The 22,838-nt window shown below is 41.4% G+C and overlaps 1 protein-coding gene across 4 annotated transcripts in view; it reads left to right on the forward strand.

The window, feature by feature from the left end:
* Positions 1 to 22,838, forward strand: part of erc2 (ELKS/RAB6-interacting/CAST family member 2) — a 42,988-nt gene that overhangs the window by 5,373 nt on the left and 14,777 nt on the right. For 2 of the 4 annotated variants that reach the window (XM_061688676.1, XM_061688679.1), the window contains exons 3-12: positions 9,382 to 9,405; positions 11,870 to 12,304; positions 13,239 to 13,313; positions 15,499 to 15,654; positions 16,374 to 16,541; positions 16,805 to 16,972; positions 18,186 to 18,323; positions 18,936 to 19,076; positions 19,157 to 19,297; positions 20,203 to 20,238. In XM_061688676.1, coding sequence (XP_061544660.1) covers positions 9,382 to 9,405; positions 11,870 to 12,304; positions 13,239 to 13,313; positions 15,499 to 15,654; positions 16,374 to 16,541; positions 16,805 to 16,972; positions 18,186 to 18,323; positions 18,936 to 19,076; positions 19,157 to 19,297; positions 20,203 to 20,238 — 1,482 coding nt within the window. The remainder of the gene's footprint in view (positions 1 to 9,381; positions 9,406 to 11,869; positions 12,305 to 13,238; positions 13,314 to 15,498; positions 15,655 to 16,373; positions 16,542 to 16,804; positions 16,973 to 18,185; positions 18,324 to 18,935; positions 19,077 to 19,156; positions 19,298 to 20,202; positions 20,239 to 22,838) is intronic. The other 2 variants (XM_061688678.1, XM_061688677.1) reach the window with 2 other exon arrangements.

Below are 22,838 nucleotides of genomic sequence, written 5' to 3' on the forward strand. Positions count from 1 at the left end.
TCCTGTAGATATTTCCTACTCGAGCAATCAAAGCCCTCCACCACGATACGGTGAAGGCTCAAGGAGGGATCAAACCATTTCGTCGAATGCAAGTTTAACAGGAGTAATCATCAAACCTTCAAACAACTGCTACTTTAACACACACGGAGCAGTAACACAGGGAGTACAGCAATACCCACAGGCATATATTCTCTCTGCTCGGGAAAAATGAATATTAACAAAGGCACAACTCGGTGCTGCATGAAGGGGCATCATTTTCTTCCAGTAGATCTCAGTCCTGTCAATCATATTGTGGCACAATGTGGTCGTCCACTAAAGGCGGACAACTCTAAATTCGGTCTTGCCCGTATACGGTAAAAACCCATCCTCGCCCAAAAAATAAAATCACTTAAAATCCGTGATATAGCAGGGGTACAATGAACCACAACATTCCAGGTGTTCATTTTCTAGCAAACAGTAAATTTCTACATAAGCCATTTTATCCTTGTTAATGCCAAATGTTTATTACAGTAAGTCACTATAGGGTCCTTCATTGGCTATCCTCAGTGCGGGGGTGGAGACATGGCCCAGTTAAATCAACTTCTGACAAGAGTGGGCACCTCGCTCAGAGACTAATCATCCTCTGATCATCTGTCCGCCTCCATTCATGCGGCTTTTGCACAAAGTTGATCTTTTACTAAATGCATAACATCCCCCCAAAGCACAGATGTCTTTTATTTGGTTATAGCCTCATATACTTGTTTCTGAAATAGGTAAAGCCATTACAGACTGAACATAATTGCACTCCGCCTTGAGTCATGCTCATTTTGTAGGTTGTCATCTCCTTCTCATTATGCAAACTGCTAATAAAAAAGGAGGCAGAAGAAGTGTAATAGCACAAGGTTGGCTTTTTGCTTGTTGGAGTACTACAGTGTTTTCATTCTTTTTTTTTTTTTTTTTTTGTGCCAGATGGTGGCATGATGCAGTTGCATGCTCAAGCCAAGTAAAAGGTGTTATCTTTATTGTTCTTGTCGATTTTATGATCAGCCAAAGCGGCAGACACAGCTCTTTCCTTTAGTGTTCCAGCAGAAGTGTGTGCATCTCACATTCAATTTCAAACACAAAGGTCTGCTGCTACTGCTTGTGTGGCTTCCCTGGAGTTGAAAGCGAGTGCGTGTCACCGTGGAGTTTTCTTTCTCGCTCACACTTTGATGGTTACACCTGCTGTCCATCCCTCAACAAGAGCGAGTGGGACTCGGAATCTGTCGTCCTACCAATAATATCTTTGCATCTACCATTGTTCAGCACTATTAACACATTCACTGCCACTGACGGCTTTACAAGTCAAATATCCAAGTTAACTGGGAAGGCTGGCAGTGAGTGAGTTCAACACATACTTTTACATATGTATCACTTGGTTGCATATAGCAAAATATAAAAAAAGTTATCTCGAACAATGCACTCAATTAAGATATGACTTGCTGCCATAATTGGTCCTTTCTTTCTTGATTTTTGGGCTCCTTAAATGCAAATTCTTGGCCAGGCCTTGTGAATGCTTGTCTGTTTGTGCCCTGTGATTGGCTGGCAACCAGTCCAGGATGTATCCCATCGCTTGCCTAAAGTCGGACTGGGTAGGCTCCGGTTTACCTGTGACTGTAATGAGGATGAGCGGTATAGAAAACGGCTAGAGGGATAAATAAATATACTTATTTCCAATGTTGGGGAGCAACAAATTACACGGAACTAAATTATGTAATTTAATTACAAAATGTATGTACGGTAATTGTAATCCATTACATTACTGGGAGAAAATGTATAATCTAATTGCAGATGCTTTTGGAAAATTCCATGATTATAATTTTAGTTCCTTTTGAAAAATAGCCGCAAACGCTCGCGTTTCTTTTCATATCACTTCCTCCTTAGAAAAACCAACATTTGTAATTGGCTGTCTCTGGTCATCTGCATATTCTGCTGTAGTGTCAAACATGATAGATTTTTCCAAATACAACCTTGAAGCGCCACCTTGTGCTGCCGTCTTTTAGTGTGTCGGAGATTTTGAAAAGGTTAGACTGATAGTTACACTTTCGAACAAAAAAAGAGCATTGACTTATGAACACTTTGATCTTTATGATTTTTTTTGATTTTGTGATGCAACATTCACTTATCTGGTTTGTCCTGAAGTGATATTGTCTTAATTGTGCAGATTTGTCATTAGGTCAAAATGGTATCATGTTCTCCACATGCTGTACACATGTAATGCAACAAACACATATTTTATTACGTAATTACATTTCATCAAGTTTTGTTCTCAGTTTAATATTTTTGTAAAGAACAAATATGTGATGAATTCCAAAATAATGACCAATGCTTTGAATTCATTTTTTGAAACAGCTAAAGGTTCTGTTGATACATTCATTTAAAATTAAGAAAAGTAATCAAAATGCAATCAAATATAATTAGTTATATTACTCTGAAAAAGTAATTCAAATAGTTAAACACTATTACATTTTCAACAGGCTAACTTGTATTTGTAACCAACTACATTTCACAAGTAAACTTCCCAACACTGCTTATTTGACATCTTTTCTTCTGTCAGAAAATTCACAATAACAGAATGATAAACATCCCCCTTCCTTTATTTTTCACAGTGTAAATATACTTGCATAGAATCCACTTAAAAAAAAACAATGTAACGTTGAACCAAGAAGGTGATGGCAAGAGGGAACCTAAATAGAATGGAAACTTAATTAATTTAATTGCTAACACTTTCCAATTTGCTGATTTATTATGGCAAAAGTACTCCTTTGAAAAAGGTGACCCAAACAAGAAAGCTAGCGGTGGCATAATATTTCGCATTTTACCGTAGGCGTTATAGCACCTCTCACAGCAGGTGCCTCGGGCGTCTGTGAGCTTGAACAAATATTGCTCATCATTCATCTGGTTAATAAAGTGAGGGAATAAGAGCCTGTGTTTACCAGGTCCAAACAGGACTGTTGTGTGAGACCCGTTCGGGCGGGGACAACAACACACAACTGTTTGACTTCAGCGCATTTTCCTGAGCTGCCGAAGCCGGACAGAATCTGCTGGCGGCAAATATGCGAGCTGGAGCGAGTTACGTCTGACTGAGTCACGACCAGCAGTGACGCTCACAACACCCGGCCCTTCTGAGCACAAGCCCCAAAATGGAGGCCGAGCTACACACATCGCAACACTGTGTGTATGTGTGTGTGTGTGTGTGTGTGTGTGTTATGCTGCAGACATTCTTTTGGCTAAGCAATTAGAAGTCTGCACGCATGCAAGGAAAAAGAGGGTGTAGTGGTGGGCAAAGTATGGCCCCTGGGCCAAATACCGCCTGCTTCGTTCTTTATTCTGGCCCACTAGACATTTACATAATTGACAGTCCTTTCGCATTTATTTATTTCTGCTAAAATTGGTTAACTCAAATTGATTTATTATTAGTTTCTCATTCAATTATCTTCTTAGATCATTGGTTAATGTGTAATGTAAATAAAAAATTAAAATAGTCAATAAACATTTTACGTTTATTTTTACTTATTCTATTAGCTATTTTGTCAATGAATTATCAATACATTATATACGAATAATGAAATGAGAATGAAAATTATTTCATCTTGTTGCGTGAGAATTGAGGGTGTCAAAAAAAAAATGGGTTGGGGGTGTTGCGATAACATGGCGGGAATGTGGCTGATGGGGATACCAGAACTACTAATAAACTACATTTATATACTGTAGAGCTTTTCTGGGTAATCAAAGATGCAAATCAACCATTTACAACTAGAAAAAGTAACAACATTTCTCTTGATAACGCTGCGATGAATAAAGATAATTTGTTTTTAGAAGCAAAAATGGCCCAATTTGTCAACATATCACATTAATGGTCCTCAAGTAACTGCTTTAAAAATGGCCAGTTTACACATTGCTTCTTGCAAATTTTGAACACCCCTGGTTTAAAGTGATATGAAGGATTACTGTCATGTTCTTACAGACAAGAATTGGACCTTGGAGATTATCAAGCAGTGTCCTCCAGAGGTCTTGGGTCACAATTGGCAAAGATAAACGCTCCAACCGTGGACACATTTGATGTTGTTCCACTATCAATTAATTCAATTTGCGATCTACTGCACTTCTTCAGTACATTAAGATTCATCATCGCCATCATCACAACACCTGTTCAATCATTCCGTGAGCATGTTTCACTATTTGAGCTGAGTGGGAACGGCCATTTAAGTGTTAAGGTGTTAAAGCTTGAGACCAGGACAAGTTCAGCGTGAGGCTGAGTGACTTTAATATGGCAATATAAATTTAGAAATTATGTTTCAGTATAAGTAAATGTGTGTGTGGGTTTTTATCACTCCTAAAGATTTGAACTATGGCTTTTTAAACTAAATACAAAACTTTATACAGCATATGTCCCTAAAACCTGATTTAAACGATACATTGATAAATAAATGATTAATTGAGCTTTACAATTATAGTCTCAGAATTCTTTTAGCTGATTTGCAACATAGAGATGAGGAAAATAGTGAGCAGTGTCTCAACTCCTTGGCTCAGCATGAGTGATGCACTCGCCCACTCTTGCTAACACATACACAGTCGCACAATTGAGTTCATGTCGGTCAGTGCTACCTGGTTAAAGAGCTCTGTGTTGCAAGCTTTGTCGGCCACTTAGTGTTTTAGAGTCGTTCAAAACGGGTGACTGAACAACTTTACAGGTCAGCAACAGCGTTACCGTCCCTGTCTACTACTTTTAACCCGAATATGAATGCTATAAATATGCTGGTGTGTGAGGAATGAAAATGTTCCGTGAGCTGATGTTAAAGACGGAGGTGGCATTAAAAAGAGGGAGCATCTTATTTTCTGGATCTAGTGCACAAGCAAAGAGACGGGGAGTTCTGGGGACCGGAGTTCAAATCCCGGGCCCACCTGTCTGGAGTTTGCATGTTCTCCCCGTGCCTGCGTGGGTTTTCTCCGGGTACTCCGGTTTCCTCCCACATCCCAAAAACATGCATGGCAGGTTAATTGATGACTCTAAATTGCCCGTAGGTGTGGATGTGAGTGTGAATGGTTGTTTGTTTATCTGTGCCCTGGGATTGGCTGGCGACCAGTTCAGGGTGTACCCCGCCTCTCGCTCGAAGATAGCTGGGATAGGCTCCAGCCCGCCTGCGACCCTAGTGACGAGAAGCGTGGGTGGATGGATGGATGTCCAAAAAACACACAAAGAATTTGTCTCCGGTAGTTGGAGCCGCTCTAGTATGACACTTTTGAGACATAACGACATTGAGAAAAACAGTCACTGAGCACTAAAGGGTTGCTAGTTATCTGGTAATGCCAGTACAATTTTTTATTTTATTTTATTTTGACAATTGTGCAAAAAGATGCAGAGTCCTCTAGCACTTAGAGCAGTTTGGATGACTACTATAGCAATAGTGCAGTGCAATGACCATTGTGCAAAGGGCGCCGAGACTTCAGCGAATGTATGCAGTTTAAAGTGACGAGTAGTGCGATCATCTGGGACAATGTTGATTGTGCAAATGTTGCAGAAACTCCTCAGTCAGTGTGCAGTGGGGCAGATGCTACTCTGGCATGAGTGGCCAGTATTGGTCAACAACAGATATGCAAATAGTGCAGCGTGACGAGACTACTACAGTGTGTGCAGGGTAATGTATAATTGGCCCGACAGAAATGTGACAACAAACTCAAGACAAAGAATTGGCGGCATGTTGGAATGGAATTGTAACTTAGCTGTTTAAGAAGTTGATGGCAAGAGGGAAGAAGCTGTTGGAATGTCTGCTAGTTTTGTTTGCATTGATCGGTAGCGCCTACCTGAGGGAAGGAGCTGGAAGAGCTGGTGACCAGGATGTGGAGGGTCCGAGAGGATTTTGCACGCTCTTGTCTTAGTTCTGGCAGCGTGCAAGTCCTCAAGGGTGGGTAGGGGGGTACCGACAATCTTTTAAGCAGGTTTGATTGTCCGTTGCAGTCGGAGTTTGTCCTTTTTTGTAGCAGCACCAAACCAGACTGTGAAGGAAGAACACAGGACTGATTCGATGACCGCTGTTTAGAACAGCCTCAACAGCTCCTGTGGAAGGCCGTGCTTCCTCAGAGGCCGCAGCAAGTACATCCTCTGCTGGGCCTTTTTGAGGAAGGAGTTGATATTGATCGCCCACTTCAGGTCCTGAGAGACTGTAATTCCCAGGAACCTGAAGGTCTCGACGGTTTGACACAAGGCAGCTGGACAGCAGATGAGTCTTGACTGACTCACAGGAAGTGGTATGCTCCTGCTATTGACGGGTGGGTCACAGTCTGTTTTCAGCCACAGTGCAATTATGCCAATGGAATCATTGACTGCACCAAGCACTTTAGCTCCAAGACGGAAGGTTATTGTTCAGGGCAGAACGTGGAATGAAGAGGAAGCTGAAATACTAGACAAACATGCTGAGAGGCCACTATGTTGTCGTTATTGATTAACCAATAAAAACGTGTCCTTATTTTTAATCGTTAGTCATTGTATTGTGTCGTTATCGTGTTGGGACGTGAGTTGTTATTCCTCATTGTTACGTTTGACTTGCTGAAATCGATATGACAGAAGGCTTTGAATGAAAATCCCATGAAACGGAGGCTATGAGCGCTGAATGGATTTTGGACAGGACTCACACTTGGAGTGTGACGACAATTGTGGTACATGGCTGCAGCCTCTCAGGTGGAGCTTTTGCAGTTTATGCCAGAAGAAACACTGCCGCCTATTGGTCTGAAAGACAGAAAGACGGAAGATTAAGTACACTGTTCACTGACTGATCAGAGATAATTATACTTGTGCTGATGTGAATAAATGGCAGAGTTGCAAAAAAAAAAAAAAAAAAAAATAATAATAATAAAATTAAATTAAATTAAAAAATTAAAATTAAAAAAAACTATTTTTAGTGTACATAAAGGACACTTTTGTAAATATACCTACAGCATCTGATAAGATCCAATACAAGAGCTGTATTACCAATTTTGCCTTTACAAGTATAACTAACTACTCAGTTGCATTTTACTGTAATGTAATATTTTACAGTATATTTGTTATTGGGGTTTGAGTTCTAGTTGTATCAAACGATACTGTATCATACTGATTTGTAATATTTTTGCCTCTCATGTTGCTGAAAAAGCTCACCAAAATTTTAAGAACACCTCTCTGTATGTCGCACCGCGACAATGATTCCTATAGCTAAAGTGAGCATCATTATCTTTGCAAAAACATAATTTTTAAATAGATCTTTTATTGGATCTTATTAGATTGTGAGCTAGATGAGATGGTTTGTGAGTATAGAATTTAGATTAACAGTATTTTTACCCAGCAGTACTTATTGGGGGTTAATGTAAACTGTAGGCAGTGTTTTTCATCATCACTGTTAAAAATGTGTTTTATGAAATGTTGAAAACAAAACCTACAATTACACACTAGAACCTGCATGGAGGTGTCAAACGGGAGCTTGGTAACTTTGAGGTCATTAAATGAACCTGACAAACTTCACTGACGTGGTAAGGTGTGCAAATCTAGACAGAAGAGCTGATGAAGGCAAAGACTGAAGACGATCATTTGATTTTACAGCAGCAGCGCCAACCCGGAGTGAGCTGACAAGGACAGAGATGACGGGAAGTCGACACGTACGCACAGGGAAATACATTTCAGTCCAAAGCGCCAGTCAAAATTGGAGTCAGTGACTGTGACACCCCATCTCATCATTTGACAGCCCTCTTACTTTGTCACGTTATTCCCTGCAAATGAGGGATGTCGTGTTGGCTGATTATTGTTGCCATTTTCAGGGTAAACAAACAGTAACTTAAATGGATGCTACTAATATAAGACAGTCGAGCCGTATGATTACTCACAGGCAATCAATGAAGAACAGTAATAATACAAATTAAAAACAATAAAAACACATTGTAGACTACTCATCTATTACACTGGGGAACAATTTGGGGGGGGGGGAATTCTGTTGAATAAAATGTTTATGCTGATTAAAACTAAAATTGGCATGCTGATTCCAAAAAGTTTTTTCTTCACATCTTACCCTCCAAATAAGCAAAATTCTACTGATTAGCTGTAGTAAGACTTGCCAGCTGATTGCGATTGGACTTATCGACAGCTACGTGGCAACTTGTTTGTGCAGTCACAATTGAGACACTGCGGTGAGAGGTGTGTGCAGCTCCCAATAGGTCAGTACAATCAACATCTGCAAACAGAAAGCTAGCATAGTAGGAATTAAGAGGATTTGGGCCATATCCTTTGTAAAACATAATAGTGTTAAATAAACATTGCAGTCATGCCTGTTTCTTTCATATTTCATTGTATGTCAATATTTGAAAAGCTTTATAAAACAAACACATATCTGTTAAGTGCAGTATTTTTCACATTTTATAAGAAAACGGGGCTGTATAGTTCAAAAACTTGACGTGATAGAGAAAAACTGAGATCAGTTTTGGATTCCGCACCCAGAAATTAGTTACTGTCAGACCTAACTCAACAAAAATTGTGTTCCCCACTGCTATCATTATGATTGTATTAGGTGAAATAGTGGTTAGCCGGTCTGCCTGACAGTTCTGCAGTTCAGGGTTCGAATCTCGGCTCTGACTTTCCTGTATGGAATTTGTGTGTTCTCCCCATGCTTGCGTGAGTTTTCTCCATGTACTCCCACATTCCATCAACATGCATTTTAGGCTCGCTGCACACCAAGCGCCGCGACCATACGGCACTGAACTGGTGCCGTGAACTAGTGACTGAACTATTTTTTGTGAGTGGCCGACCGTCAGCTACTCGTCTTACTGCGGGCCGAATGGTTTCACAGTGTCGCAGATGTAACGGTCTATCAAAAATGTGTGAATGTGAGTGGTTTGGTTTGTCTACACAGTATGTCCCCTGATAGTGACTAGTCCAGGTCAGCTGGGATAGGCTCAAGCTCACCGATGACCCCAATAAGGAATAGTGGCATAGACAAAGGATGGATGGATGATAATGACTAGTATAAAATGTGAATAAATTACACGAAACATTAAAATGCAATTTTTTGGAGGGATGTGCTGCGATAAAATTTTAGGGTTAAAATGTTGCATTTTCGGTTATTTTTCAACGAGTGCACCGTAAAGGGTGAATGTCATTTGTGACTTTCCCTTCATCTCTTTCCAGAAAGGTCGATAAATTTTCATTTGTCTGACGGAATTGCGTGATTAAGAATGTGGATAATCATGAAAAGCTGGACAGACTGTCAAGTGGCTTCTTTTTCAAAAAATGGTCAGGTTTATGTTGCTCATCCGTCTCTGTTGCGTCATGCTCTGACCCTGACTGTTTTACCATACATTTGTGTTTTTTTTTTTCCTGTTCATTCTGCCCATGCTGTGCAGCTGCTGGATGCCAGGAGAACAAAGGTTTGTCCCTATGTTTGCACCAAATGTGGCGTGCACAACATAGAGTCACCTTCAGTGTGATGTGTACTTGCAGAAACCTGGCAATCCCTTTGCACCTCTTCTCCTTCTGTGACTCTGAAAAGAAACTGAATTGATTCCCTTGATGGCCACCAATACTATTTGCATCATTCTGCCCCAAAATATGGTCCTAAAGATCGTGTAAATTACACAGTAGTTTTTTAATTCTTTCACTCCAAATGTGTCTTCCCCCCTGTAGCACGACCACCCACAGCTCTTGATTATATGGAAGTAGCCGATATCTGTTTGAATTGTAACTAACACATTTTTAACACTTTTTTAAACTATCAAATTTCTAACAGATTTTTTTTTTTCCCAGCAACAAATTCAGTGTACAATCGTCAGTTTGCATTTTTTAAAAATCATTCTCCAATTCAGCTTGAAATTTTGAATTGAGTGTTATGAATTCCACATATCCAGTTTAAATAAAATATTGAGGGCTCTATTTTTGTGAACAGCGTGACTACCGTGCAGCGCAACTCTGCGCCAGAGGCGGTTTAGACCTGTATTGGTAATTTGGTTGGTTAGTGTAGACAAACGCAGGCCAGTAGATCTGAGAGTGGACGGGCTACACCACGAAGTCTTTACAGCCGAATTTAACCAAAGCGGCTCCTCTCATTAGCATGGCGCAGAGCGGTCTGCCAAATTGGCAAACACGCGCATCGGGCCTTGCGCTTGCACGAAAATAGGTATCCCCCAGCATTTGCGCCTCGCCGTGGATGCGCAGTCTGCGCAAATAGAGCCCTTCATTTTCCAATATTCAGCATATTCAGTTTAAAATTCAACTGTCAGTTGAAAATTTGCCATCAGAAATTTGGCGCAAAAATATGACTTCCGGGTCACCACGCAGAAGTCAGGCAAAAGCAATTGAAGCACGAAGTCATCCAACGTCCTTGACAAACCATTTTAGCGTCTGTTAGAACCCTTTACTAGTTCATACAGCAGGTAAGCACTTGTTTAGATTTTTCATGTAGAATCAGGAGCAGTTGGTGACGTAGTTCACTTCAAATTTGGGTCACTTTGAATCGGGGGGTTTCATATTAACCCTCCATCCGCATGATTTATCACCCGAGACGGCATTTTGGGAGTAAAAAATGTAACCAACTGCTTAGCTGCTATATTAGTTTTCTACCAGTAGAGGATGCTAACAGACTATAACATAATATGTGACTTCTTCTGGCCGAAAGTGGTATTTTGAAACCGCAAATTTTCATTTGAATCTTGAATTTTAACATGACTAAAAATAATTCTTGGCACTGAATTTTGATTTTTACGCTGAATTGGACACTAAATTTCAAATTTTTGAAACTGAATCTCTCACACGATCGTAAAAAAAAAATGTCTGCGTTCAAACTCTGACGGCACAGATATATTTTGTTATTATTTTTTGGACATACACATCCTGCGCTTTGAAATTTAAGGTCTCTCATTAACATACTCTCACTGGACAACTCTTACATCATCACATCCCATATAGGATGGATAGGCTATAGGATAGGATATATATATAAAGTTGAGTTTACATTGATGCAGTTGGAGACCTGTTACTTTAAAATGTGTATTATTGTGGTTGTCGTTTGCAGTGGTGTACAACTGCAATGCATAACACTGACATTTAAAAACAATATATTTTGTCACACTCATCTAGCTGAATAAGATCACCAGTGTATAGCATTTCCACACCGTTGCACACTACAATCATATTATGTACCACATTTTAAAATAAATACCTCTCTGACAGTGCCCATCAATATTAACATTTTTGTCAAATTTTTTAAAGGTATTATTTTTTATACAGATTTTGTATTGCATGGGATGAGATTGTGCAAGTGTACCTAATGTTGTGTCTGGTGTGGATACAGTAGTTTCCTAATATTTTAATTCTGCTGTTCCGAGCCTTTCTTTGTAACTGTAAGTAAGAGGTAGTTTTTATATTTTATCTTATTATTTTCTATTTTAATATTCTGTCAGAGTGAACAGATCACTGCCGGGCATCATTATGTAGCAGTCTGTTTTACCTACCAATTAATTTAATTAATTGCATTTATGTCTATAAAACAGAGGAACTTCAGCACAGGAATAACATTTTGATGGGATAGTATACCCTGCTTAATCTTTTGGAGATTCCAGTACAGCTGCTGATTATTCCTCTCACACATTTTTCCCAAAGCAAGGCATCTTTCATTTTGACATCTTTGATCCAGCTTTATTTATTAGCTTGTGAAGAAGGTAAGACCTGCTCCTCATTTTGTCCAACCACAGTTACTCCACTTTTAAAGCATTCTCCTCAGAACCGTGAGCAACAACATTTCAGAAGTGTGTGTCATCCTCTTGTTTGTTGTACCGCCTTCAAACACTTTTTTACCGTTTCCAACACATGAGCCTGTGTGTGTCTGAACCTCATCAGCATCTCCAGATGACCATCCAGGCTCTTCAAGACGAGCTGCGTACACAACGCGACCTCAACCACTTGCTGCAGCAGGAGAGCGGCAACCGCTCCGGTGCCGAGCACTTCACCACCATCGAGTTGACCGAGGAAAACTTCCGTCGACTGCAGGCCGAGCACGACCGGCAGGCCAAGGAACTCTTCCTGTTGAGGAAAACTCTGGAGGAGATGGAGCTAAGGATTGAGACACAGAAGCAGACACTGGGAGCCAGAGATGAGTCCATTAAGAAGCTGCTGGAGATGTTGCAGAGTAAAGGGCTGCCCTCGGGGCCAGGCAGGATGTCTGAGGAGGAGGAGCAGGAGAGGAACAGACGAATTGCTGAGGCTGAGGCCCAGCTCGGACACTTGGAGGTCATTCTAGACCAGAAGGAGAAGGAAAACATCCATCTGCGAGAGGTATGCTATCACCGGAGTTATTACTATCACATTGGGTTACAATGGATTTTTGTGTGCACAGAAAACAAATCACAATTTTAGTTACAACAATCTATGGGTGTCAAACTTAAAGCTCGGCGCCTTGATCAGGTCCGCCGCAGGATTTTATGTGGCACACTAAAGCAAATAATGTGTTTCTATTTCATGTCTCTTGCTAAATGGATTTGTTCTTTTCATTTTGGTACAAAATCAGAACTGGAAATAAAAATTTTCAGTTTCATAACCCAGTCTTAACCAGCATTCATTTTCAAGTAATACCTTTTTAACATAATGTCGCTGTCTGCCGGAAACCTCGTCTTGTCCAAATAGTCTCAGCGCCCTTTGCACAATGGTCATTGCACCGGACTATTGCAATATTAGTCGTTCGAACTGCTATAAGTGCTAGAGGACTCTGCATCTTTATGCACAATTGTTTTTTGTCAATGTCTTTATGTCCCCAAAGTGTTCTGTAAATTGACTGTCTGTTGTACTAGAGCGGCTCCAACTACCGGAGACAAATTCCTTGTGTGTTTTGGACATACTTGGCAAATAAAGATGATTCTGATTCTTATTCTGATATGGTCAGTTTCACAAATCAATACTAATGGTCAGTCTCTACGTGGTAAGTTATTTTAACACATTGTTGACCTATTTAAAGTGTTGAAAATAGCTTGAGAACAACTCTATTAACTGGCGTTAAAACGCTACACCTGTCTGAGAAGTGTCATACAACTTCACCTCTGCTTGACTCAGCGGGAGCCTCATGACATTATGTCGCCTCAAGATTGAAAGTCTGGATGTTTTTTTTAGACAAAAGCAAGTGAAAACAGTTAGGTTAGTTACATTTGAGTATAGTAGGAGCATTCATATTATGTACAGTATGCGCTTTCACAACATGTGTGTTCGCTTCTCTAAGGAGCTGCACCGGAGAAATCAGCTGCACCAGGATCCAAGCAAAACTAAGGCCCTGCAAACCATCATTGAGATGAAGGTAAGTACAATTTACAGCCTAACAATCACATGCATGCACCGCATAAGCAACCCGAGTGAGTAATGAATAAGGTGTGCCAACATCAAGATTCAATCACAACTTTCAAATGTCGTACTTGCAATCATAAACGAAAAAAATGAAACCCTATTACCCCTGCAGACCAGCAACTTGTACAGCAACTTAAATATGTTTTGAGCACAAAATCATACAATATGCCAGATTTCAATCACTGAGAATGCTCTATTTGATTTAATTTAGAGCTCATTATGGCATCTTGGATTTAATTCAGATAAAATAAAGCATTCGAGTGTGGAGTTTGCATCTTCTATCCATGCATGTGTGGGTTTTCTCCGGGTACTCCACCTTCCTCCCAGATTAATTGAAGACTCCAAAATGTCAATATTATGACGTGAGTGTGAATGGTTGTTTGTTTATGTGTGGTGTGGCTGACTGGTGAGCAGTTGAGGGGTTTTCTTGCAAGACGTTAGCTGAGAAAGGCTCCAGCGCACATGGAAGAAGTGTTTTCCGATCTTTATCCAGGCAAGGAGCATATTTTACATTAGAACATTTCTCATGGCGAACCACCAAATAAAATGTCACCAAAAGTGAAAACACAGGTTAATTGTCATCTAGTGGTAGAGCACATTTAATTGTTCTGTCTGCACAGTACATTGCTGCCATAAATAATGAAAAAAAAATCCATTATTTGTAGTAACTACATACGTAATTTCAAAGTGAAAATTGATCAATTCTTGCGGAATCACTGCTATAGAAAATGGCTGGATGGATAAATCATCTAAATAGCCAGTGCAAGATTTAGGAAACTTTAAAGAATGAATACTTTCATGAGTTACCCTCATGGACCACACCCATAAATTGTGCTCATTTTTTATTACACTGTATATGTATCTATTATTAAAGTGTAGCTGTAGCATAGAAATATGTGAGATGTGCTCACATCATAGTCTGAAAGAAAAGAAAATCTGCTCTGGTCTGAAGACTCGATCTGACAAGCAGAGAAATTCAGGCCATCCAGCGAGCGAATCTCAGCAGCCTCACTGCAGAGGCCTGACATCACTTCCTCAAAATAAATCATGACATCATCGCTGAGCAGACACGGCCGAACCCCCGCTCCAGCCCTTCGCCTTCAATGGCGCGGCCGTCACGTGGTATGCAAACTCTGGTATCCTTGTCGATTAGCACGGCGGACGAGAGGAAGACCCGCCTCCTCTCGGCGTGTGCAGGAAGACACCGCGCCGCTCCCCTCTCCAGCTTCCTCTCCTCACTCTGATGCTGATGGAAGCGCCAATAATCCTCCCTCCCCTTCTCTCCTCCTCGCCTAGCCGAGAGCGTGCACAGTGTATAGCCTGCCTGCTGCTGCCATGGAAACAGGTGTGGTTGTTTATGACAGTGAGAGGCCAGCGTGCAAGCAGACTGAGCGAAAGGAAAACATTTAGTGAGCAAATGGACGCACCGGTGATGAAATGTGGACGGAATAAAATCTCTCGCTCTTGAAGGTACGACGACTTGAATCCTTTGCAGGAATCTTAGTTGACGGATGTCCGTGTGAGGAGATCTGTAACGTGCATGTGCGGCGCTCATGAGAGTCTTACCTTGCTCCAGTGAGGATTCATTAACACTGTTCCTCTTCAGTGCTATATGGATGACCCTTCTAACACTTTCATAAGTTCAGAGCCACTTGGACGAAATACAGTGACCAAAAGGAAGGGAGGAAGGCTGCGTGAGAGGGCACACGGACCATGCCTAATCTTAAAGACGTCGTATTATTTATTTAAAAAAGCAAGGTGCGCTTACAGTCCTAGTCTTGAGACCGGAATCTGCATGGATCTGCAAGCAACCAAATCTGCAGCTTGTTACTTTTCTTCCCTATTCCTTCGCACTTTTCTCTCCGGTCTGCTCGTGCTGAATGTTTGCGCCACATTTCCCAATGATGATTAGTCCTCTGCACTGTAGCAGCCTAGCAAGCTTCTCAGATGACTGACAGATGCAGGCGCTTGGAGGCATCCCAAAGAACTTCTGCTTTCCTCTCGTTATCGTGATCTACCTGTGTGCCTCCGCCAGCCTGCCTTTCTGGACTCCAGTTCAGTTCTAATTTGTTGCCTGCAACTTGTGAGCATGCCGCTCCGGATTCTGAAGTGTGTCTCGTCTGCGTGTTTGTGTGCAGGACACCAAAATTGCCTCCCTGGAGCGCAACATTCGAGACCTGGAGGATGAGATCCAAATGTTGAAGGCAAACGGCTTGCTGAACACGGAGGACCGTGAGGAGGAGATCAAGCAGATGGAGGTCTACAAGAACCACACCAAGTTTATGAAGACCAAGGTAGGCATGTATGCATGCATCCTATCGAAGCTTAACACTGTACGCAAAGAGGGACATGATTGAGGCATGCAGAGAGGAGAATACTGGATGAGGCTGCCGTGTTTAGCATTTAGCACCATCAGCAAATGCCTTGTTGGCAGTAATCTCAGAGTTGCTTGTGCTGTTTTTTTTTTGTTTTGTTTTGTTTTAGGGGAGTACATGCAGGCAAACAAATAATATTAAATGTAATTGTATTCCCTGAATTCAGCTGTTTTATATTGCTCACTACTTGTGCTCCCTGACTTGTGTTTAACTGCTGAAAGAGCAACGCTATAATCTCTCAAGTGTATGAAGCTTCTGCACCCGACATCTGCCGTCATGCTAACTTGGCCATGTCTCTCTCCAGGGACTCGTCTATCTCCCTGGAGCATTGACTTTCTGTTTACTCACTCCTCCTTGTGTTCGTGGACTAGGCGCAGACCAGTCCACAGTTTTGTTATGCTATTTTTAGACCTCTTTTCATCCATCATGAATAGGGATGATGTATAATACATGATGAATGCAGAGGGGAGTCAGTACCAAATGCATTTTTAATGATACCAACGTGTGTTGATGAAAATACCGTCAATATCTTAAACATTCTGATTCCAGTGTGTGTGTGTGTGTGTGTGTGTGTGTGTGTGTGTGTGTGTGCGCGCGTGGGTGTGTGTGTGTGCGTGAGTGTGTGTGTGTGTCTGCAGATTGACCAACTCAAGCAGGAGTTGTCCAAGAAGGAGTCCGAGCTGTTGGCTCTTCAGACAAAGTTGGAGACCCTGAACAACCAGAACTCGGACTGCAAACAGCACATCGAGGTGCTCAAAGAGTCTCTCACTGCCAAAGAGCAACGTGCGGCCATCTTGCAAACAGAGGTAACGTCAAACCTGTAGTGAAAGTAGATCAACACGATAATGCAAACATTTCTACCTTCATGTGGAGCTACTGTTGTGGCTTAGGGGTGTGATAGGAAATAAGTCATTGAAGTCATTGAACCCTTGTTCTTAAAGAAAGAAAGAAAAAGAAAGAAAGAAAGAAAGAAAGTAAGAAAGAAAAAGTTAATTATTGGGCAGATTTTCCAGTCATGCATTATTTCAAACCAGCTGACGGTGTTTTTGTCGTCTGTGTTATGCTTCAGGTGGATGCTCTCCGTCTGCGTTTGGAGGAAAAAGAGTCCTTCCTCAACAAGAAAACCAAACAGCTGCAGGACTTGACTGAAGAGAAAGGCACTCTTGCTGGAGAAATCAGGGACATGAAGGACATGCTAGAGGTCAAAGAAAGGAAAATCAATGTCCTACAGAAGAAGGTAATGATGACAGTTGAAAAAATATATATATATTTTCGTGAAACTTTGACAGATTCACCAGATTAACCTGAGTATATGTGTGGATCTGCATAGTGATTTCCATCCATCCATCCATTTTCTGAGCCGCTTCTCCTGGAGCCTATCCCAGCTATCGTCGGGCAGGAGGCGGGGTACACCCTGAACTGGTTGCCAGCCAATCGCAGGGCACATACAAACAAACAACCATTTGCACTCGCATTCACACCTACGGGCAATTTATAGTCTCCAATTTATGCATGTTTTTTGGGATGTGGGAGGAAACCGGAGTGCCCGGAGAAAACCCACACAGGCACGGGAGAACATGCAAACTCCACACAGGCAGGGCCGGGGATTGAACCCCGGTCCTCAGAACTGTGAGGCTGACGCTCTAACCAGTTGTCCACCGTGCCGCCTGCATAGTGATTTATCAGAGTCAATTTTTTAGTTTAGTTTAGTTGTACTTGTTTAGAGTATTTGTCAAGGGCCATGCACATGCAACATTAAACTCAAGCATAGAGATGCTCTGTACCAGATTTGAGCTTTATAACTCATTTCCGACTGCGGTCGATGTGGCAGGTAAGAAGGAATATTAAGAAAAGAGTAGAAAAATGTATATGCATATCCGTACACATGAAAATTACATTATTCACATAATACAGTAACAAACATTACTCATATGGTATATGCATATATATCCACATAAACTATATTGCTCACATTTGTATAGTAACATGAGTTGATTTTCCATGCAGTTTCATGGATCAGCTACTAAAACCCTTACGACCTGAAAATAAAAATCAGATTGAGAACTCTCGGTTTTGAGCATGGTCCATAGAAAGGAATCCCAAGAGATACTGTATTTCTACCTCACTGCCACCAGTGTGTATGTTTGTGTGCTATAAATACTCCCAGTGATACACTTTCCCTCAGCCTGACCTGCTCATGTGTCCTCTGTTGTTTCCTTCTCTTGTCCACTCATCTAAGTGTTTGTTTTTTGGTCTGTGTTGATGTAAAAATGTAGCACCTCCTGCTGGAGTTATTTGGTTTTAATGCACATACAGTCATGGCTTTTTTTTAACCACGACTGTATATCCCTGTCATTACTGCTTTGATTTATGTTTCTTACTGGGAAAAAAAAAATCCATATTATACCCATATTTCATAGTATTCAACTTCTAATCCTCCTCCTCCTCAGATTGAAAACCTGCAGGAGCAACTGCGGGACAAAGACAAACAGCTAAGCAACCTGAAGGACCGGGTCAAGTCTTTGCAGACCGACTCCACCAACACCGACACTGCCCTGGCCACCCTGGAGGAGGCGCTGTCAGAGAAGGTGAAGCTTAAAGGGTTTGTTTCTTCATAGCTGCAGCATGTGATGGCACTCTAAGCAGCTGTATTCACAAGGACGCAGATAAATTGGAATTATTTCCCATTTTGCTTGATGTGCAACTTCAGTTGCTTAACAGGCCAGGATTTCTGTTGTTGTATTTTGCGCTTCATAATCCGCCACACATTTTCAAGGGCAGACAGGTCTGGACTTCTGGCAGGCCAGTTTCGTACTTGGACTCTTTTACTACGAAACCAGGCTGTTGTAATGTGTGCAGAATATGGCTTGGTATTGCCTTGCTATCAGGGATGTCCCTGAATAAGATGTTGCTTGGATGGCAGCATATATTGCTCAAAACCTGTATGAACCTTTCAGCATTCATAGTTTCTTCACAGATGTGCAAGTTACCTATGCCATGGGCACAAACACACCCCCACACCATCACAGCTGCTGGCTTTACAACTTTGCGCTGATAACAATCCAGATTCTCAAAGTTACTATAGCAACAAACTAGCTTACTTATGCTAAGATCTTCACAGGACTGGCATGTTGAATCAGTTTGATGACTATATTGCCTCTGATTTTTAAGTTCATTCCAAATTCTTTTTGTGTCGTTAGGAGAGAATCATTGAGCGTCTGAAGGATCAAAGGGAGCGAGAAGACAGAGAACGTGTGGAGGAAGTGGATGCCTACAAGAAGGACAACAAGGATCTCAAGGAGAAAGTCAACAGCCTGCAGATAGAATTAACAGAAAAAGAGGTTTGTGAACCACATGCTTGCCTTATGTGTTATGTCTTAATATTTTAGCACTCTGTCTTGTTCTTTGTACACACCTTCAGTCCAGCCTCATTGATCTCAAGGAGCATGCGTCTTCTCTGGCGTCTTCTGGCCTCAAAAAGGACTCGAAGCTCAAGTCCTTGGAGATCGCTATTGAGCAGAAAAAAGAGGAGTGCAGTAAGTTGGAGACGCAATTACAGAAGGTAGGTGTGCATCTGTCAGTGTGATAATATTCCCTCTGTAAACTTTTGAGATATGTGAAAGGTCTCAGCCGTTGTAATATAGATTGCTTTTCTTTACCATAGTCTAGCCTGTGCTGCTCTTGGTAGTTTTAGATATACAAGTCCATCTCAATAGTTTATGTCAGTAGTTCAATTCCAAAAGTAGGATTCAAATTATACAGATTAATTAAACATATAAATACTGCAGCAGAAGGGAAAATCCAATTTCGGGGTGTATGCATAGCTAGCTAGCTACACGTCGCAAATGCGCTACTTGAGAACGAAAGTGCTCAAGTTGTTTTACAGTGGGGGAGGGGCAACTCATGCCGGGGCCCAAGTACATCACTGGATTAGCCACGCCCAAAAATCGGGAAAACTGAAATAGTGAAAACAGTTTCCTATCTCCACAATTGAGTTCTACATAGTTCTCAGTCTTCGCAGTTGGTTTCAGCAATCATCTTCAAACTTTTTACAGGATCTTTAAAACATATACTGTAATAATTATACAAAGAAGAGTTCTACCTCTTATGAAAAGGTATATATTTTCAGGTATATATCAATAATTCTAGACAGGATGCTGCACACAAACCACCAACAACTTTTAGCAAAGGTAACTAGTCCCTCGGAGCATGCAGCCGGCTTTCCAAAGACACAATGAGGTTAACTGCGACCCTGATGCTCCTTTAAGTGTCACGACAGTCCTTCCGCCTCCTGCCGCTGTCCCATCGTCTGGTCCTATGCATTTGTCTGCGCTGTGTTCAGATGTAACCATGTATAAAAAAGTGCTGCTGTTGTCTCCTGTCTCACACTGACTCCTAACACGTACTCTCCCATCCCTGACTGCCCTCCTTCCCCTTCTGTCCCCCTCCCCTCCTCTTGCAACGTAGCAAGCTGAGCAGCTTTTCAGTCACGTGAACAATCCTGTAAGTTCCTCTCGTTGAGCCACGACACGGAACGCATGAGGACAATGACAGACTTTGGGTTTTGACACATGGTGCTCATGTTGGCCCCCTCGGCACACGTGGCTTTGCTTTAACCCCTCCCCCTTTACCCTCCTCACCCAGATGCATGACGATCATTGCACTATACATTGCACTAAAGGAGCTTTACATTGGGCGGCCTTCTGCAAGTGTTTGTGCTTGTCACATCTGTGCTGAATTTGGTTTATATTCCAAAATACACTGAATATTATATGAATCTATTTATGCTAACATTGCGTTGAAATTTATTTCTGGTGAAGCAACAGGAAGCTTAGTTAAATGTATTAAAGGGGGAATCACTTTTTGTTATATTTGTTAAAAACAGTCATCATGACTTACAGTAGTAAATGATAAATACTGTATGATATGTTCATGAAATCTGCCATTTCCCATCTTCTTCCTCTAATTTGATATACAAAAAAAAACACTGCGCCCAAGGAAAAACAACCAATCAGAGACAGAAGGAGTGACTTACGAGTTGTCAATCGTTTGTCGCAGACTCGCGGGGACATTCAAAGCGGGCACACCTGCACGCTAACCTGTTACCTTGTTACGCCAGAAAAGCACTTTATTCGTAATTGAATATTACGAAAGTAAACATCAGTTTGAAGTTTTGTTTTTTACTCTAAATAATTTTTAGGGCAAGTCCATATGAACATTTTTCAGTTTAGTTTAAAGTAGTATAGTTACTTCATTATTTATTTATTTTTTTGGTTTAGTTTATGATTTGTGGTGTGATATTATTATTGTGCCTTTTCTAGTGCAGTGGAAGACTGGTTAGCACATCTGCCTCACAGTTCTGAGGCTGGTGGTTCGAGTCTGGGCACTAGGCATCCTGTGTAGAGTTTGCATGTTCTCACCGGGTTTGTGTGGGTTTTCGGCTTCCTCCCACATTCCCAAAATATGCGTGTTCAGTTTATTGAAGATTCAAAATTGTTCTTAGGTGTGAATGCGACTGTGAATGGTTGTTATCTATGTGGGTCTAAATGTGCCAATGCAATTGGTTGGCGACCAGCCCAGGGTGTGCTCCGCCTCTAGCCCGAAATCCTCTGAAATGGCCTCCAGTTAGCTCTGACCCTTATTAGTACGAGCGCTATACAAAATGAGTGGTTCGATAAATGGAATTTCTCCAATGGTTAGGAGTTATGTGACAGCACGGTGGGTGACTGGTTAGAGCGTCTGCCTCACAGTTCTGAGGACGGGGGTTCAATGCCCGGCCCCGCCTGTATGCATGTTCTCCCCGTGCCTGCGTGGGTTTTCTCCGGGCACTCCGGTTTCCTCCCACATCCCAAAAACATGCATGGTAGGTTAATTGACAACTCTAAATTGCCCATAGGTGTGAATGTGAGTGCAAATGGTTGTTTGTTTGTATGTGCCCTGTGATTGGCTGGCAACCAGTTCAGGGTGTACCTCGCCTCGTGCCCGATGATAGCTGGGATAGGCTCCAGCACGCCCGCGACCCCAGTGAGGGGAAGCGGCTCAGAAAATGGATGGATGAATGGATGGGTTAGGAGTTAAAACACCACCTATTGCTTTGCATCAGTTTGACAAGCAGCAAATACATTTTCATGCAGACATTTTATTTAAACACCACTCTTTTGCTTTAGGTTTGTGGAGATTGTTCTTGGGGAAAAAAAACATGTTCAGTAGTTACAAAAAGTCTACACACCCCCCAGGTTTTTGTGGGATCAAAAAAAAAAAAAAAGTACTTTGCTTCAGTGTCGGTATGGTGTTCTTTTGGTGATGAACAGTGTTGTCTTTGTGCCAAACACACCATTTGGAATTATGGCCAAAAAGATCGACCTAGGTTTCATTAGCCCATAACACATTTTCACACGTGTTTATATTTATCATTTGGCACAAACACAACACTGTTCAGTGTGTTCATCACTAAAACAACACTATACAACAACCTATAGTAAGCATAGTGGTGGCAGTATCCTGCTTTGGGGTTAAACTTGAATTGCGGTCAATCTGAGGCATTTTAAATGGTAGCAGGTATGTGCTAACTCCCACTTAACAGGAGTTTGTTTACTTGGTCAATTGGGCCACATCCAGTTATAAGAGGGTGTGCACACTTATGTAACAAAAAAAATTCTGTTGTTTATTTTTACTTCCCCTCTTGAAAAAAATAAGTTGTACAGGTTATAGGTTATACGATTGGCTGGCAACCAGTTCAGGGTGTACCCCGCCTCCTGCCCGATGACAGCTGGGATGGGCTCCAGCACGCCCGCGACCCTAGTGAGGAAAAGCGGCTCAGAAAATGGATGGATGGATGGATGGAAGGTTATAGGTTACAGAAATTGTGGAAAAAGTTTTAATTATTAATTTTGGTCTCATTTTTTTTGACATGACAAAAACCTTGCATTTGACCAGGGTTGTGTTTAGACATTTTATTTCCACTGTGAAAGTGTGGACAACATAAAGATGACATTCAAATATAATAGTGCCTATTTACAACCACCGCAATCAATAGTGGAGTGATACAAAAAGCAAGCAGGTAAACAAAATAATCATAAGTAAAAAACACAAATAATAAAATA

The sequence above is a fragment of the Phycodurus eques genome, chromosome 10 (assembly GCF_024500275.1).
Source record: "Phycodurus eques isolate BA_2022a chromosome 10, UOR_Pequ_1.1, whole genome shotgun sequence".
Lineage (NCBI taxonomy): Eukaryota > Metazoa > Chordata > Actinopteri > Syngnathiformes > Syngnathidae > Phycodurus > Phycodurus eques.